The sequence below is a fragment of the Oratosquilla oratoria genome, chromosome 23 (assembly GCF_046742065.1).
Source record: "Oratosquilla oratoria isolate Oo_2021 chromosome 23, ASM4674206v1, whole genome shotgun sequence".
In the NCBI taxonomy this organism is placed as follows: Eukaryota; Metazoa; Arthropoda; class Malacostraca; order Stomatopoda; family Squillidae; genus Oratosquilla; species Oratosquilla oratoria.
The window spans coordinates 46,595,192-46,614,393 of NC_134799.1; the positions used below are offsets into that span (position 1 = coordinate 46,595,192).

Here is a 19,202-nt window from a genome sequence, read left to right on the forward strand (position 1 = left end):
ACACTAAATCAAAAACAATTTAGATTTAGACAAGGATGATCATGTACAACAAACTTGATCTACTTCTATTCCAGACTAATAGAAATATACAAGAAAGGGATGGATGAGTGGACTGTGCTTTTCTAGATCTACAAAAAGCACTTGATAAAGTACCACACAAAAAAATAATAAGGAAAATAGAATCAGTAGGTGGTATCAAAGGAAAACTATTGGAATGGATGGAAGACTTCTTGACTGGGAGGAAAATGAGGGTAGTAATTATAGACAAATACTTGACCTGGGAAGAAATGATAACTGGTGTCCTGCAAGGTTCGGTATTGGCTCCAATCATGTTTGCCATATATATAAATGACATGGATGAAGGTGTAGAATGTTATATGAACTTCTTCCCAGATGACATACAAATACTAAAGAAAGTACAGAGATTGTGAATCACTACAGATAGACCTAGATAAAATCTGGAAATGGACTCAAAAATGGAAAGTGAACTTTAATATCAAGAAGTGTAGTATAATAGAGTTTGGAAAAAGTAAAAATAGAATATCGAGAAATTATAAAATTGGTGAAGAAGTCAAAAAAGTGAGCTCAGAAAGGGACCTAGGAGTAATAATCAGCAAAGACATGTCACCAGACACACATCTAAATAAAGTACAGGAATGGAGTAGGAAGTGGGAGATGGAGTTCAATACAAAAAACTGGAATTTGGAAAAAGCAAAAACAGAATAACAGGATCATATAAATTGGGAGAAGAAGTAATAAAAAAAAGTAGAAAATGAGAAGGACCTGGGAGTCATTGTTATGAATAATATGTCACCTGAGAAACATATAAATAAGATTTTTGGAGAAACTTATAATCTAATAAGAACAATCAAAGTTGCATTTACATACCTGGATGAAGAAATGGTGAAGAAAATCCTAATCACACTGATAAGACCAAGATTGGAATATGCAGCAACGATGTGCCGTTACGAGAGGTAACGGGGCTTTTTTTTTATACGTCCGTGTATTCCCAATGTTTACATTTTTTTCTGTTTGAGCTTGTTTCCCCTCGGAAGGGGTTTTCATTGTTGTTTTTTGTAATGCTTTAATTTAAGTATGTTGCGAGCAGAAGCTTCGTCTGCTTAAAAATACTACCGTTGTAAGTTGTCTGCAAGCTGTGCTGCAAGATAACATCTCATTATTTGTGCAATGTGCACTTAAAGAATTAGACTTAAGAAGGTGTGTAAGAACCGGTTGCTGTGGTGTGATGTCACGTCACCTCTAGGCGCCAGTCTTGGTCCGATTTAGAAAGATGTACACACCCCACGCCTAGCCAACTCTGTAAGTCTTAAAACTCTTTGTATTTGAGGTTTAGAGTATTCTAGTGCATCCTTTGTAATACCTTTATCTTGTGTAGCTTTTAGCCTATAGTAATTATAGTACTTTTTACAGTTTTTCATCAATTCCAACGTACTATCGAAATCCCCTTGGATCCATCCTGCACGATGGATCAGATCTGCATTAAATACGCATCAAATGTCCCCGTGATTCTATAACCTTCAGTCCCAAGTCTGTCTACGTCACGGACGCTATGATGCTGATTGTCCATTTGATCTGCGGAGTCCCAGTTGGCTCCGCCACAATGAAAAAAGAGTTCGATAGAAACGAACAGATGAAGAAAGCATAGGAATGAGGTTTCGGCCAGACCACGCCCTGCACGCCGTTGCCACGTCTAGATTCCCCTCGTCGTCACCACATGAACTTGATGTGCCGCCTTCCTGGCATAAGTTGCGTGTGTATACTTAAGTGTAGTGGCGCAAGTTAAGTGTAGTGGCGCCAAAGTGTAGTGATCTTGTGTCGTCTTAGTGATCGTATCGGCGCGCGAGTGTGATGTGGCAACAACGTATGGTTGCCAAGTCCCAACAGTGTTTACATAACAAACCTCGTCGCAGTTAAGCATGTGTTTTTCCTTTGAAGGCAAGCTACCTTGCCTAAAATCCTGTCATATGTTAACATAAGCATGCGACTAATGTGCATTTTTAGATTGAACCAAATGTAGGGTTTAATCTGTTGTTGTCTACCTCAATAGTCGTATAGTTAGGAGTGTGGTAACGTACTCCGTGGTTTTCGATTAAGTTTGAGTTTTTCCTTGTCTTCTTTATCATATTACTGTCTTGTCTCTCACTGTTTCTCTCGCTTGGCAATATGTCTTCCAACCACAGTATAGATGAAGGACCCGTCTCCGGTAGGGTCAGAGCCCTCACGGCTGAAGGGCAAGAGGTTTTTCAGAGAGCGTCTGATCAGCATGAAGAGAGGGTAAAGGCGAGTAGAGAAGGAGTACAAGCCTTATTGGAAGAACCGAATCATAGTCCTTGGTTGTATAAGGCCCACGCTGTGTACCAGGATACTGTAAAAAGGTATCTGGAATTCTTAATGCGTGAACGTACTTCAGAAAGTCTGGCTCGTGCTGAATCAGTGAAGCACGAAGACAGGGATTTTCAGGCATCTTTTCGTCAGGTAATCAGTAATTATGCTTCCTCTTCCTCAGTTGAAGTCACGGAAGAGGAACACCACACTGAACCGTTTTTACAAGATGTCCCGAAGTCCAGTCAAGTTCCTTTATCCCTCGTCGACCACTCTGAGTTTTGTATGCCCCCTTCCATGAAGGGCAGTTCAAGAAGGTCGGTTAGGTCAGGTTGTTCCAGTAGCACCAGTGTTAGTGTTGCAAGGAAGCAACGAGCCAAGGTGGAGACCGCTCGTATCAGAGTCAAGTTTGCCGAACAGGAGGGTCAGCTTATGAAAGAGAAGGCTGACAAGGAAGCTCAAAGGTCAAGAGAAGAAGCTGAATTGCAGGCCAAGTTCAAAGTTATGACACAGCAAAAGGAGTTGGAAGAAGCCGAAGCCGAAGCCGAACTTAGGCACTTAGGAGCCGACGATGATTGGGAAACGTGCAGTGACTGGGACCAATTAAAAGATACAGTTGCTACCCGCACCCATCTATATGTGGAACAACAGGGTGGTATAGTTGATGTTTCCGCTAGTCAGAAGGATCCGGTAGGCTTGAATCCTGAAAGCCCTGTTCTGATTTCAGAGTTAACTCACAGCCTGCTAACAATGTTCCATTCAGTTTTGAACCTCGCATCGAAAAAGTAAAGGTGAGGTCTGTGCAACCTGCGCAGCAACCTGTTGCTAACCATGTTTCTTATGCGTCACCACCTGTAGTAAAACCTCCTCGGAGTGCATCTCCTAGATTGGGGACAACCTCCAATTCTGCCGATTTGAGCAAGTTCTTCTTGCGGAAGGATTTACTTCTTAGCAGGCTGTTTACGTTTGATGATACTGCGGAAGACTATGCTGTTTGGAAGGAGAGTTTCAAGGAAGTCGTGCAAGAGTTAGGCACCTCATGTAAGGAGGAAATAGACCTGTTAGTTAAGTACCTAGGTCCTGAGTCTAAAGAATGGGCCCATACAACCAGAAACTCAAATGCCAAGAATCCAAACCTGGCGTGCAGTAGAATTTGGGAGCGCTTGGATGACAGGTTTGCTGCCCCTTCGATCATTGAGACTTCAATTAAAAAGAAGCTCGCCAACTTCTCTAGGATTTCACCTAGAGACACCTTAAGGTTATACGACCTGTGTGACATTCTGTACCAGATAGAAGCCTTGAAGGCTAACCCTGTATACAGTACACTGTTTGCATATTATGACGCCTCGTCAGGTATCAATCCCATTGTCGCAAAACTTCCACCCTGTATACAGAAAGTGTGGACTGGCAGAGCCATGAACTACAAGACTGCTCACGGTGTGCCGTACCCACCTTTCTCCTTCTTCATTGAGTTTGTGAAGGAGATGGCAAGGGTCGAGAATGATCCATGTTTCTCTTATCAAAACCTTGGAGCCGATGGTTTTGTGAAACCAGAGAAGCCACCTCCCTCTAAGTTTCCTCAAGTGCGTGTGAAGAAGACTGACACCATGTTGTCCAGTGGCAGTAAGTCGACCACGGGCGCTGACAGGTCTGTTGGCGCCGCTAGCCCTACCGAGCAAAGAAAGGCAGAAAAGGGAGATTTTTGCGTCTACCATGATGCCTACGTACACCATTTGGATTTCTGCAGGGCTTTTCGCACCATGTCTGTGAGCGAGAGGAAGGTTTTCTTAAACGATAAAGGAGTGTACAACAGATGTTGCAAAGGTAACCATCCTCCTTCCAGCTGCAAAGAGAGAACTTTCTGCAAACTCTGTAAGGCCCATACTCATGTGACTGCCTTACATCACGATGAACCCAGGTCAAAGAGGAGTTCGACTCAAGTGGTTACACAGCATGGAAGGGAGGTTGCTCAAGATAAAACACCTCGCTCCCCTGTAGTCAATCAAGTGCCGCTTCCAAATGTTCTTACCCCCATAGTAAAGACTCAGGGAGGGGAGGATGCTGCGGTCAATTCCAAATGTACCTTGATATGCAGTAACCCCACCTCCATGAGTAAGTCCTGCGCCAAGACCTTCTTGGTAAAGGTCTATCCTGAAAGTAAGCCAGAGCTCGGAGTGTGGTGTTATGCCATCCTAGACGATCAGTGCAATTGCTCTTTAGCAAGGTCTTGAGTTTTTCGATTTGTTTGACAAGCTGAGCAAACGGGTTTCATATCGTCTAGCTACCTGTGCAGGTGTAACGGGCGCTTCTGGGCGCACCACCAAAAATTACACCATCGTGTCTTGGCATAGCTCACAAGAGGTACATATCCCTCAGTTAGTGGAATGCGACAGCATTCCCAATGTAAGAGAAGAGATACCCACTTCCGCCATAGCTCGTGGTTATCCCCATCTGTCCGACCTGGCCGAATGTATTCCACCTCTGGTCCCTGAAGCTGAGATTCTACTCATCATTGGTCGAGATGTGCCTTCAGCTCATTACATTTTTGACCAGAGAATTGGACCTGTCAATGCCCCTCTAGCTCAACAGACCAGTCTGGGTTGGGCAATCATTGGGGAAGTGTGCCTCCATGGCACTTGTATGCCTTCTGTCATTAGCAGTTTCAAAACATCCTTTGTACATGATAGACGTCCCTCTATAGTCGCACCATGTGGTAACCAGATTCATGTTTCTGAAGTAAAGGATGATTTGTTCAAGGTAACCAAAGATGATGACAAGGCTGCCCTGTCGATTGAAGACAGGAAGTTCTTAGATGTTATGAACTCAGAGTTCCGCAAGGATCAAAGTGGTCATTGGGTCGCGCCACTGCCTTTCCGTCCTAATGTTGTAGCCACCAGTAATAATAGAGACTTTGTGTGGCACCGCACACTGTCTCTCCATCGTAGCCTCAGCACAAAGCCTGAAAAACGTCAGCATATGATGGCCTTCATGCAAAAGATGTTAGATCGTGGGCATGCTGAGGTTGCACCACCATTGAAGTCTGATCAGAAGTGCTGGTATCTTCCATTGTTTGGGGTGTACCACCCTAAGAAGCCTGACAAAATCAGGGTTGTGTTCGACTCTTCTGCCAAATCCAGAGAGTTCTCCCTAAATGATATGCTGATGTCAGGTCCTGATATGACAAACAGTATTCTCGGGATTCTTCTACGTTTCCGTCAGGAAGCTGTAGCAGTGGCAGCTGATGTAGAACAGATGTTCTACAATTTCAAAGTGAAGACTGAGCAAAGAGATTACCTCATTCTTTTGGTACAAAGATAACGACCCTGATAAAAGGTTGATTGAGTATAGGATGACTGTCCACGTCTTTGGGAACACGCCATCTCCCGCCATTGCCACCTATGGCTTGCGTAAGTCTGTAGAAAATGCCTCTCCTGAAGTTCGCTATTTCATAGAGAACAATTTCTATGTGGATGATGGGTTAGCATCTCTGCCAGATGTGGAGACTGCTTACAAGTTAATCCAAGACTCTAAGTCGGCACTCCAAGAAGGAGGACGCCTGCGCTTGCACAAGATCACTTCCAACAGTAAGGAAGTGCTGGAAAAGTTTGCCACCAGTGAGCTGGCTGATAACCTTCAGGAGCTGAACCTAACTTCTGACTCTATGCCTATGCAGTCTAGCCTAGGCCTCTTATGGGACATCCAAAGAGACGTTTTCGTCTATAAGTTCATGGATTCAGACAAGCCTTCGACAAAAAGAGGGATACTGTCTGTTGTAAATAGTCTGTTTGACCCCATGGGATTCTTAGCTCCAGTAATAATAGTGGGAAAACTACTCCTAAGAGAGATAACCAATCTAAAGTGTGGTTGGGATGAACCCATACCAGCTAAGATCCATACCAAATGGTCCAGATGGCTAACGTCCTTAAGGAACCTCATAAGCATCAATCGTCAGTTTGCTAGTATTTCTTTGTCTCAAGCTCACAGGATAGAGCTTCATACCTTTTCAGATGCTTCTAGAGTAGCAGTAGGAGCTGTATCATATCTTAAAGTTTTCAGTGATACCAAAAGCTACCAGGTGTGCTTTGTGAGGGGACAAGCTAAAGTAGCTCCCAACCATGGTCATACTATTCCCAGGTTAGAGTTGTGTGCTGCAGTGATGGCAGTTAATCTTAGTAACTCTATCTCAGATTGTTTAGACAAAACCTTAGACACAAGGCATTTCTATTCTGACAGCATGATTGTCTTGGGCTATATTCATAATGAGAGGCGTAGATTTCATGTCTACGTGAGTAACAGAGTAGACCACATTAGGTCGTCCACCGAACCTAACCAATGGCATTATGTACCTACAGATTGTAATCCAGCAGACCTGGCTACCCGCGGTCTTGAAATAACCGACCTAAATCAGAGTGATTGGTTGTCAGGTCCCTCAAGCTTATTTGAGGATGTTGTATCCACCAGTGGAAGTTTTCCTCTCGTAAGCCCTGAGACAGATAAAGAAGTAAAGGTATCAGACTACACAGTTGAGTCTGAACCCCTTGTTAGTGCAAACAAGAGCAATGTAGAGCCTGCAATTGCGTCATTAGCTCAGAGGTTCTCTAATTTCTCCTGTTGGAGGAGACTTGTAAGAGCGGTAGCTCTCCTTAAGCATATAGCCCGTTCTTTCAAACAAGGTAACAAGTGTTGTTCAGGTTGGCATATGTGCAACAAACATAAGTCACCCGATCAACTAGAAGATGCAGCTGATCTCATTGTTCAGACATACCAAAAGGATTATTTCTCGTCTGCCATGACTAAATTGCAAGGTGAAGTTTGTTTACCTCCGTCCAGTCCCATTGCATCTCTGTCTCCTTATTTAGACCAGAAGGGCCTACTTCGTGTAGGAGGCAGGTTGAGTCAAGGCGGTGATGTACTTGGTATGCTTGCAAGGCCTATTATTATTCCAAAGGAATCCCACTTAGGCTTGTTGTTGATCCGTCACTACCATGAGACAGTGCACCACCAAGGAAGAGTGATTACAGAAGGAGCCGTCCGTACAGGTGGTTTCTGGATTTTGGGAGGAAAACGTACCATCTCTAAGGTCATTTCCAAATGCGTCACCTGTAAAAGGGTAAGAGGTAGGGTATGTGTTCAGAAGATGGGAGACTTACCCATTGATAGACTTACTCCCAATCCGCCATTTTCCTATGTAGGAGTTGACCTCTTTGGCCCCTGGCATATAAAAACGCGGCGCACTAGAAGTTCCTTCCTCGAAAGTAAAAGATGGGGCGTTCTGTTCACCTGTCTTGTTTCCAGAGCTATCCATATAGAGACTGTAGAAGAATTGAGTACTTCTTCCTTCATTAATGCCCTAAAGAGATTTATCTGTATTCGTGGCCCAGTTAAACTGATGCGTTCTGACAGAGGCACGAACTTTGTAGGTGCTGTCAAAGCACTGAACTTGCTTGCCATTACCGATGAAGGTGGTGATGTCAATAGTTTCTTGTCAAGTCAAGGTTGCACTTGGTTGTTTAACCCTCCTCATGCTTCTCACATGGGTGGAGCATGGGAGCGTATGGTGGGGATAGTCCGCCACATCATGAATGTGATACTGACTAACCATCACCCCAAGGCATTAACACATGAGGTGTTAGTAACCTTCTTTGCAGAAGTATGTAAGATCGTGAATTCCAGACCTTTAGTTCCTGTTTCCTCGGACCCTAGTAGTCCTTTCATTTTGTCTCCGTCCATCCTTCTCACTCAGAAAACTGATATTCCTGTAACTCTTCCTGAAGAGATAGATATTAAGGCAGTATACAAATCTCAATGGAAGCATGTGCATCACCTTGCTGAGGAATTCTGGAAGAGATGGAAGAAAGAGTATCTTTCCTCTTTGCAACCCAGAAGAAAGTGGGTCAATTCCTCTCCAAATGTAAAGGTGGATGATGTAGTGTTGGTAAAAAATCAAGAGTGTCCCCAAGGACAGTGGCCCTTGGGTATTGTGAACAAAGTATTCCCTAGCAAGGATGATTTAGTCAGGAAGGTCCAAGTAAGAGTTGTGGTAAACAACAAAGCCCATGAATATGTAAGACCCATTTCTGAGCTTGTGTTGCTAGGTCAATAGATTTGGTAATTTTTCCCCCTAGAAAATTAGGAAGGGAGTGTGCCGTTATGAGAGGTAACGGGGCTTTTTTTTATACGTCCGTGTATTCCCAATGTTTACATTTTTTTCTGTTTGAGCTTGTTTCCCCTCGGAAGGGGTTTTCATTGTTGTTTTTTGTAATGCTTTAATTTAAGTATGTTACGAGCAGAAGCTTCGTCTGCTTAAAAATACTACCGTTGTAAGTTGTCTGCAAGCTGTGCTGCAAGATAACATCTCATTATTTGTGCAATGTGCACTTATTAAAGAATTAGACTTAAGAAGGTGTGTAAGAACTGGTTGCTGTGGTGTGATGTCACGTCACCTCTAGGCGCCAGTCTTGGTCCGATCTAGAAAGATGTACACACCCCACGCCTAGCCAACTCTGTAAGTCTTAAAACTCTTTGTATTTGAGGTTTAGAGTATTCTAGTGCATCCTTTGTAATACCTTTATCTTGTGTAGCTTTTAGCCTATAGTAATTATAGTACTTTTTACAGTTTTTCATCAATTCCAACGTACTATCGAAATCCCCTTGGATCCATCCTGCACGATGGATCAGATCTGCATTAAATACGCATCAAATGTCCCCGTGATTCTATAACCTTCAGTCCCAAGTCTGTCTACGTCACGGACGCTATGATGCTGATTGTCCATTTGATCTGCGGAGTCCCAGTTGGCTCCGCCACAAACGATATGGTCACCAAGTACAAAAAAATGTAAAAAAAACTTGAAAGAATACAAAGAGCAATTACAAAACTGGCACCAACACTCAAAACTATCATATGAAGAGAGACTAGAAAAACTTGAACTACAGACACTAGAGCAAAGAAGAGAGAGAGGAGATTTGATAGCTATTTACAGAATCATGAAAGGCATAGAAATTACTGATAGAGAGAATCTAATAAAATGGGATGATAGAAATACAAGAGGACACGGAAAGAAAATAAAAAAAGACAGCTATAGAAGAGATCTGAAAAAGAACAGCTTTCCTCACAGAGTAATAGACAGTTGGAACAAGTTAGATGAGAAAGTGGTGTGTGCAAAAACAATACATGAATTTAAAAATAGTTTAGATAAAATGAGATATGAAGACGGGACACCACAAGCATAGCTCCCCTTCCCGTAAAATACAACTAGGTAAATACATATCAATAAAATAGTCGGAGAAACCCTCAACCTACTAAGGTTGATGAAAGTACCATTTGACTATTTGGATGAGGAAATGATAAAAAAAAATACTGGTTACATTGATAAGACCAAAATTGGAGTATGCTGCAACACTATGGACACCCAGTACTAAAAAGAATAGAAAGAAATTAGAAAGAATACAAAGAGCAATGACAAAGATGGCACAAACACTTTCCAAATTGACATACAAACAAAGACTGTCCAAATTGAAACTACCAACTCTGGAACAAAGAAGAGAAAGAGGAGATCTACTGACTATTTATAGAATCATGAAAGGAATGGAAATCCTAGATAGAGATGATTTATTAAAGTGGGACAACAATAAAAACAAGAGGACATGAAAAGAAACTCTAAAACAGTGGTTCTTAACCTTTTTTGGCAGCGACCCAAAATTTTGCACAAATCAAGCATCGCGACCCAAGCCACGGTAGAGAATTATTGTACGGACGTACGGAAAACCCAAAGCCACGGTAGAGAATTATCGTACAGACGTACGGAAAACTTCAAATTGTCGGATTTACATTGAAATTTCAAAACACTTCAAATTCTTTAAATTATAATATATTTGTAGTGGGAAAATAATTATTTTCTGCAAACCCTTAGCGACCCAATAAAATGGCTTGGCGACCCAAATTTGGATCGCGACCCAAGGGTTAAGAACCACTACTCTAAAAGGATAATTACAGAAGAGATCTGAAAAAGAATATCTTCCCACACAGAGTGGTGGATACCTGGAATAAATTAGATAATGCAATGGTGTGTGCAAACACTATTCAAGAATTTAAGAACAAACTTGATGCTGAAAGATACAAAGACACACTACAAGCATAGTTCCCTTCCGTATGATAGAACTAGGTAAATACTTGCATTACATGATTTAGGATATGGTAAATAGAATAGAATGCAATGGACTGGGCTTGGAAGAGAAGAGAATAACAGAATGATTGTTGTTCTCCAATAGATTCTCACAGAACTGGGGTAAACAGTCCACAAGTACTTGTTGTCATTGGGTGGGGCTCCTTTACCTGCGACATAGTCTCCAAATCCTATAGTAGTGAGTGTGATGAAGGCGTAGTATACAGCCTCAATGTAGTTCCAGCCCTCAATGGCCACAAACACTCCAGCGGGCAGAAAGATGAAGACCATGATGCCTGGCACCAAGTAGAAGACAGTGTCCACGAAGACGTTCACTTTGCTTTCGTAATGGATCTCCTTGAACTTGTGATGCGCACGAATTATCTGAAAAGGGCGTCAGGTGAAAGAGAGGAGGGCGAAGAAGGACAAGGTAATATGGGGTATTATTTTAGTTGTGCACACCTATGCGATATAGCATTAGAAAATTAAATATTAATTCTGTAGATTATAATACATGAACGTAATATGCGATTTTCTTGGGGAAAAAAAAACTTGCTACAAGCAAATTTACTAACGAAGCCGCTAGAATGCGGTCCAGCAGCCATGCCAGTCCAGTCACTATCAGGCGATGGTTTTCATGTTGTGGACCGGATGTTCTCCAACTCCAGGCGACATTAATAGGAGCTGTTACGAAGACAATAGAGCTTCTTTAGACTTTAACTTTATGAGAGAACACGGGGTTCTGCCATCGTCTGTTAATTGCCCGAAGTACAATAATAATCAGGCTGTCAGCATCCGTGACGACGATGACCCCGATGATCTTTATAATTTGAGGTACCGAATTACTAAACATTGGTTAAGTTATGTAGGTTAGTTAGGTTAGGTTTGGTTAGAATTGACTAATTTATCCTTTCGTTCCTCCGACCTCGGCACCTATCAAAACAAACATGGCGTATCATTCAACCGCCGCAACTTCGTTCATTAGAAAATAGGTTTTTAGCAACTTTTTTTTTATATTGATTCCCGCCAAAAAATCGCAATTACGTTGATCTATTGTAATCTACAAAATTAATAATTAATTTCTATTGCTATATCGCGTAGGTGTGCACAAATAAAATTTTACCTAATATGGTTACCACATAAGTTACAGTAACGAAAAACAAGTTGATGGAGTTATCATATGAATTAAGACAAAGAAGGCCAAGAGACTATACTCACCATCTCAATTAGACCAGGAAAGAGAAGGTAATGTAAATACAATATACATTAATAAACAGGAAATATAATTACCATCTAAATGAGGACAAAAGAAGACAAAGTAATATAATCACTATATAAATTAGAGTAAACAAAGGCATGATAATATAAATTCTATCAATTAAGGCAAAGAAAGAAAGAGTAATATAATTAATATGTAAGTTAGGGTAAAGAAAGATAAGTACTATAGTTACCACATCAATAACGGCCAGATAAGCTATGTAAAGAATGCAGCCTAGAGAAAAGCAGTGAAACATTCCCTGGAGGGAATATCAATATGCAAAGAGAATATAAATGATGTACGCCCTCTTGAAGAGATACGAACCTGACCCATGAAAATGTCAGAAGTATGCGAAACCTCTTTCTCTTTGTTATTGTTCCTTTACCACACTTTTGCTTACAGAAATCACTTATCACAAGGTAACCTCACATGAAAATATATTCAATATCCAACAACGAGAAACATATGAGCATTCCATAGTTCTGACATGACATGTGCCCTGGGTAAAACCTCTGTTACACATTAAGTTTCTCGTCACATGTTGTGATTTTGAAAAGCTGGTAGACGACTTCACTTACAGTATTGTAACCTTGCCTAAGGACAATCTAACAGTGTGTCTAATATTTGTATTTTAGGTTTAACGTATTTAATTTCGTCATTCAGCTTCTCATATGACACAAAGGTGATTCAACATTTGGAGATTTTTTTTAATCTAAGTCGTTTCTGTCCAAACAAATTCACTTGAGTCACGTATATGTGACAGGAATTTAAGGTTGGGGTCCATGATATCTAGAATAAGGGTTAACCATTGGCGAACCCACTTCATAAACATAATAACATTCTTTGTACCTGTGGCAGAGAACAGGTCTTTTTCACTGCCTTTTCTATTGTAGACAGTTGAGGGGGCCACTTTAAGAAATTAAGAGATCTCTTCTGAAATCCATCCACCGCCCTAGACCAATTGAGGGCAAACAGTATGTCAAACGCCGGACAATCTTGTATAATCCTGGCAGCTTCCAGACTGATCTGTTCTTCCCCCCTGGGAAGCCTACTATGACACCCTCCAGCCGGGTCAAATGTCCCATAGGGCCTAATTCTACACTCCAGTAGTAGTAGTAGTAGTAGTAGTGTAGTGACGCAGCCACAGGCGGTCACACACTTCCCATAGTTGGCAAGAGGTGAATATGAGCTAGCCAATCAGGAGCCAGCAAATGGTTCTCGAGCGGCTAGCGACCTCTCTTGCCAACTACGCTGAGCCGCGAGCGGCCCTTAAATAGGGCAGCGGCGGCCAGTCAGGGCAGAATAGTAGTAGCCACGGCAGCAGCAACACCATCTCGTCCAGTCTTGTAGCAGTCCCATCGAGCCTCGCCGTCATCAGCCGCCACCACCTCTGACGTTAGGCTCACCGTCCAGCTACGACTGATCAGATCCACTAAGCAGTGGCTATTACTTGTGGTTGTTTTACCAAAGAGATTAGAATAAGAGACCAAAGTGAATTTCATTTTCCCTGGCTTGTTCGAACCAAACCACTACAAATTGGTGACCCCGGTGAAGGACAACCAGGATTATGGAAAACTACACAGAAGCCTATTTAGCCACTCAAGGTGACGTTCCGGACCACCAAGCCTTCGGCGCGTACATCGCCGCTCTACCAACGGACGTCATCGCCCTTGTCCGTAACGCCGTCTCTTCTCCTCCGGAAGAAGGCAAGTGTGCCGCCCTCAAGACTGCCTTATGGAAGCTATGCGCCAGGCCTGACGACCAGCTCTACCGAGATATCCAGCAGAGCGAACTCGGCGACACCACCCCCTCACAGCTATACACCCGTATGGCCAACCTCAACACCCGGGCAAAGGTGTCATTGCCCAAGGAACTCCGCTCCATTCACCTCTCCAAGATGCCGGACGCCCTCCAGTTACACCTGGAAGCTCTAGCCGGCGATAAGGACGACGAACAATACTGCGAAATAGCAGATAGGTTGTTCCAGCGACATACCTCGGTACACAAACCAGTGCATAGTGTTCGTGCAAAGTGTAGTGACAACCCAGGTGTTACTGACCATAGTGCTGTGAGTGAAAACATTCCCATGTCATATAGTGCCAGTGACCAAAGTATGCAGCAGCTACGGCAGGAAGTCGCCGACATGAAGACCTTGCTCAACCAGTTGCTTGCCGAGAAGGGAACCCCCTCTCAACCACCACCTAGCCCCGCTCCACGACAGGATACTGCCTCCTGTTGGTACCATACCCGCTTCGGAGCCAAGGCGCTCAGATGCACACAACCATGCAGCTGGTCGCGGGGAAACGCCAAACGCGGGGGTCGGTAAGCACTCCTACCCCCGCTAACCATACTCACACCCTCCTCTCAGTGCGTGATCGCCACTCTGGCCTATCTTTCCTGGTAGACACGGGCTCAGCCGTCAGCATCATACCCCCGACGGAAGAACTCAACCACGGTACACGGTGGCCATCCTACGACCTGCTTGCAGCCAACGGTACGCCCATTGCAACGTACGGCAGCCACCACAGCGTCCTGGACCTCCACTATGTCAAGTTCCCTTGGACATTCGTCATAGCAGCGGTCCAGCATCCCATTCTTGGCTACGACTTCCTCCAGCATTACAATATGGTAGTTAGCGCCAAGGATAACTGCTTGTACCACGGCACGACAAGCATACCAGGAACCACCACTAACGCTAAATCCCACCAGATATCGTCCCTCCAGTCCGCTGGCGATTATGTACGCATCCTGCAGGAGTTTCCCCAGCTAACATCGCCAGACAAGACCAACACCACCACCACCCCTCACAACATCATGCACCACATCCAGACATCTGGACCGCCAGTATACAGCAAGCCTCGACGACTTTCCCCAGAGAAGTTGGCCGCTGCCAAACAGGAGTTCCAAGAACTCCTAGACCAGGACATCATCCAACCATCGGAGAGTGCTTGGGCATCACCACTCCACATGGTTCCCAAGCCACCCCCACCGCCCAACCAATGGCGGGCTTGCGGTGACTACCGTCAACTTAACCGCATCACGAAGCCCGACCGCTACCCCATCCCTCACACTCAAGACTTCCACTTCAAGCTTCACGGGAAGCAGGTCTTCTCCAAAATTGACCTGGTCAGGGCGTTTCATCAAATCCCTGTAGCGCCGGAAGACGTCCAGAAGACAGCCATAGCCACTCCGTTCGGCCTCTTTGAGTGGAAGATGATGGCCTTTGGCCTCCGGAATGCCGCCCAGACGTTCCAGAGGTTCATAGACCATGCCCTCAGAGACTTCGACTTCATCACCGTTTACATCGACGACATCCTCGTAGCCTCCGATACCCACGACCAACACCGCCAACACCTCCGCCTCCTCTTCCGCCGCCTCCAAGATTATGGCCTCCGGGTACATCCGTCCAAGTGTCTCCTCGGAGTTTCATCTCTCGACTTCCTCGGACACCGCATCTCAACAGCAGGTCTGTATCCTCTCCCTCAGAAAGTAGACACACTCCAAGATTTCCCACAGCCAACAACCATCAAGATGCTCCGACGATTCCTAGGAATCGTCAATTATTACCACAGATTCATCCCCAACGCAGCTGCAAAACTCGCTCCCTTGAACGACCTCACCAAGAACCATTCCAAGCGGTCGCTCAAACCTGTGAGATGGTCTTCCGAAGCGACCCAGGCATTCGGGCAAGCCAAGGCGGCAATCGCTGAAGCCGCCCGCTTGTCCTACCCAGTAGCTCACGCACCCACATTCCTTACCACTGATGCCTCCTCCACAGCAATTGGCGCCGTCCTCCAACAGATGATCAACGGCCAGCTCCAGCCTATCGCCTTTTTCTCCAAACGTCTGGACCCTCCTCAAATTCGCTACAGCGCCTTTGACAGGGAACTGCTAGCCATAGTCTCGGCTGTCAAGCACTTCCTTTACTTCCTGGAAGGCCGGCCTTTCGTTATCCTTACAGACTACAAGCCACTCGCCCATGCCCTAGACAGAGTCTCCGACCATCACTCCCCAAGAGTCTCCCGGCAGCTGTCCTTCCTCTCCCAATTTGATACTCGCATTGAATACATCAAGGGAGAGGATAACCAGGTAGCCGACGCCTTGTCTAGAATCACCTCCAGCATCCTCCCTAACCACAACATAGACTACGCACGCATCGCCGCATCTGAAAACAACGACGGTGAACTCCGCCTCCTACGTATGCACGACACCTCATCCCTACAGCTAAGACAGCTTCCCAACAACCCCGTACCATTGTGGTGTGACATCTCCACAGGCAAACCCCGTCCGTACATCTCCGCCTGTCACCGTAAGGACGTCTTCTCCTCCTTCCATGACCACAGTCATCCGGGCATCCGCGCGACACAACGCCTCATCACGGATCGAGTCGTCTGGCCAGGCATCAACAAGGATGTCAGACAATGGACCCGGACCTGCCTCCCCTGCCAGACGGCCAAGGTTACGCGCCACGTCCACGCACCACTCCAGCGTTTTCCTGCACCAACGGCACGTTTCCAGTCAGTTCATGTGGACATTGTGGGCCCCCTTCCGCCTTCTCGCGGCATGCGTTACCTCCTTACGTGTATCGACAGATACACCAGGTGGCCAGAAGCGATCCCCCTTCCGGATATATCCGCCGAGACGACCGCCCGTGCTTTCCTCTCTGGATGGGTATCCAGATTCGGCGCACCTCACATTATTGTCACCGATAGGGGCCCCCAGTTCGAATCTGACCTATGGTCCAGCCTCCTCAAGTTCCTTGGCACCAAACGTAACCGGACCACCGCTTACCACCCACAAGCCAATGGACTCGTGGAACGGTTCCACCGCCAACTGAAGGAGTCGCTGAAGGCACAACCCTCATGCGACTGCGTCGACGCCCTTCCCCTGGTGCTTCTCACGATCCGCGTCACACCTAAGGTCGACAATGACATTTCCCCATCGCAGCTACTTTACGCTGAGAACCTTCGCCTCCCTGGGGAAATTGCCACGCCTGCCGTCGGCGATCTGGATCGTCACGCCCTCCTCCAACTCATCAAGGACACATTCGCCAACACCCGTCCAACACCCCCTCGTCCACCACAACCACAGCCGGAGCACCTTCCCCCGGCCCTGTCTACAAGTGACTACGTCTTCGTCAGGAAAGACTCCACACGAGCTCCTCTTCAGCGCCCATACGACGGCCCCTTCCGAGTCCTCAGCAGATCACCAAAGTACTTCGTGCCAAACCGGATAGCATCTCCATCGACAGGCTCAAGCCGGCCCATCTCCCCATCAATCCCCCTACCAAACCTCCAGGGCCACTACAATACATCTTACAACATGGTCCTAACCCCATCCTCACCACCGAACCAAGTCATTCCTCACCCCCCGAAACACTCTCCCTTCCAAACCAACACTCCCCTCCTGCCCCTGACTCTTCACCATACACAGATCACACGCACACGACAGCGAACCCTTCTCCTTCTCCCACCCCGCAACCACATCCTTCTACAACTGTTCCCGGCACCCCGCAAGATCCTCCCCACCCTACGCCCCCACTCTACCATGCAATGCAACAATTCTCATCCAACCTTATGTCTCCACAGCTCCATACTCAACCGACCCCACCTCGCCAGGCATCTGACTTCGACCACACCACCCTGCATTCGAGCCCCCCTCCATCAAGGCCCTCCTCGCCAGACATGCCCCCTGATGGAATGACCACACGTTTTGGGCGAGTGATACGAAGGCCACACCGATTCAACCACGTCGCACGCGTCGCTCCCTATCTCCCTCGACGCCCGCTCTCGAAGAGAGGGGGAGTGGTGTAGTGACGCAGCCACAGGCGGTCACACACTTCCCATAGTTGGCAAGAGGTGAATATGAGCTAGCCAATCAGGAGCCAGCAAATGGTTCTCGAGCGGCTAGCGACCTCTCTTGCCAACTACGCTGAGCCGCGAGCGGCCCTTAAATAGGGCAGCGGCGGCCAGTCAGGGCAGAATAGTAGTAGCCACGGCAGCAGCAACAACATCTCGTCCAGTCTTGTAGCAGTCCCATCGAGCCTCGCCGTCATCAGCCGCCACCGCCTCTGACGTTAGGCTCACCGTCCAGCTACGACTGATCAGATCCACTAAGCAGTGGCTATTACTTGTGGTTGTTTTACCAAAGAGATTAGAATAAGAGACCAAAGTGAATTTCATTTTCCCTGGCTTGTTCGAACCAAACCACTACAGTAGTAGTAGTAGTAGTCGTAGTAGTAGTAGTAGTAGTAGTAATGATGATAATGATAATATTGATAATGATAATAATGATAATAATGATATTTTTTTTATTAATTATTATTATTATTATTAATTAATGAATTATTATTATTATCATTATTATTATCCTTATCATTATTATTATCATTATTATTATTAATTATTATTAATTATTAATTATTACTAATATTATTAATTATTATCATTATTATTATTATTATTATTATTATTATTATTATTAATTATTATTATTATGGCCATAGAAGTAATTAAAGACAGTCCTTAAATCGGCTAGCTCGGCAGGGATTAAAAAAAAAAAAAAAAAAAAAGGGAGAGAGAGAGACTCAAAGTTACCTTCGTAGAGAAGAACTCCCCAAGGTTGGTGAAGAGAATACCGTTGAGTGGGACGCCCACGAGTGCGTACAGGACGCAAAATATCCTTCCGATGTCTGTCGTCGGTGACATGTGGCCGTAACCTGAGAAGAGAGAATAATTAATCAGTGAACCTCAAATTATGTGTGTGATTCACCATGGTCTTGGATCACGTGTTAGACTCGTGATCAACAGCTATTTCCCTCCTGGGAGAGAGCTCAGAGCTCATATGAGCGATCTATTGGTAATGCTGTGACCTTACACGCACACACAATTCTCCGCCCACGAGAGTTGGAGTAACGACTCGCAACGCAGCGATATTGAAGTTATTTCAGCCTTGGGGGGCATTCGAACCCAGACCGCCGTAGTGGCAGCCGGGAACTCTACCAACTGCGCCATCGAGTGTGTTTGTATGCGCGCGCGTTTACTTACCCAACCATCTCTTTCTTGAAGCGCATCGATTACTCTTAGAATATCAGCAAACTGGAAATACTGTCTTTCCTAAAGTGCCGGATTGGTTTTCCAGCAGGATTTCCTCTTCTAAATAAGTAAAAAACCTATCTTTCCTCTCACATCTAAGCCACAGACACTAATCATAATATGAAGGAACCTCACTTTCTCCATATTTATAGATTAGTACAGTATTGCCCGATATCCAATCATTTAGCTCTTTCTATTCTCTTTGTGAACATAAAATGTGTGCATGTCTTTTCCACGAGTTGGTCCCGGCATTTTTTGAGCATTCATTTTGAGATACCATCAGACTCTGTGTCTTTTTCTCATCCAATGCCTCCAGTAGTTTTTTCAACCTCTTATATCCCCCCT

General features: G+C 45.1%; 2 protein-coding genes across 4 annotated transcripts in view; one reads left to right on the forward strand and one right to left on the reverse strand.

Moving 5' to 3' along the window:
- Positions 1 to 19,202, reverse strand: part of LOC143038106 (open rectifier potassium channel protein 1-like) — a 333,381-nt gene that overhangs the window by 119,651 nt on the left and 194,528 nt on the right. For all 3 annotated transcript variants that reach the window (XM_076207093.1, XM_076207092.1, XM_076207094.1), the window contains 2 exons: positions 18,360 to 18,481; positions 10,676 to 10,889 (listed from right to left, as the gene is read on the reverse strand). In XM_076207093.1, the coding sequence (XP_076063208.1) occupies positions 10,676 to 10,889; positions 18,360 to 18,481 (336 nt within the window). The remainder of the gene's footprint in view (positions 1 to 10,675; positions 10,890 to 18,359; positions 18,482 to 19,202) is intronic.
- The window catches only part of LOC143038150 (uncharacterized), a 322,262-nt gene that overhangs the window by 26,039 nt on the left and 277,021 nt on the right, over positions 1 to 19,202 (forward strand). The window contains exon 3 of the mRNA XM_076207169.1: positions 6,271 to 9,599. Within this exon, the coding sequence (XP_076063284.1) occupies positions 6,271 to 8,446 (2,176 nt within the window). The 3' untranslated portion in view covers positions 8,447 to 9,599. The remainder of the gene's footprint in view (positions 1 to 6,270; positions 9,600 to 19,202) is intronic.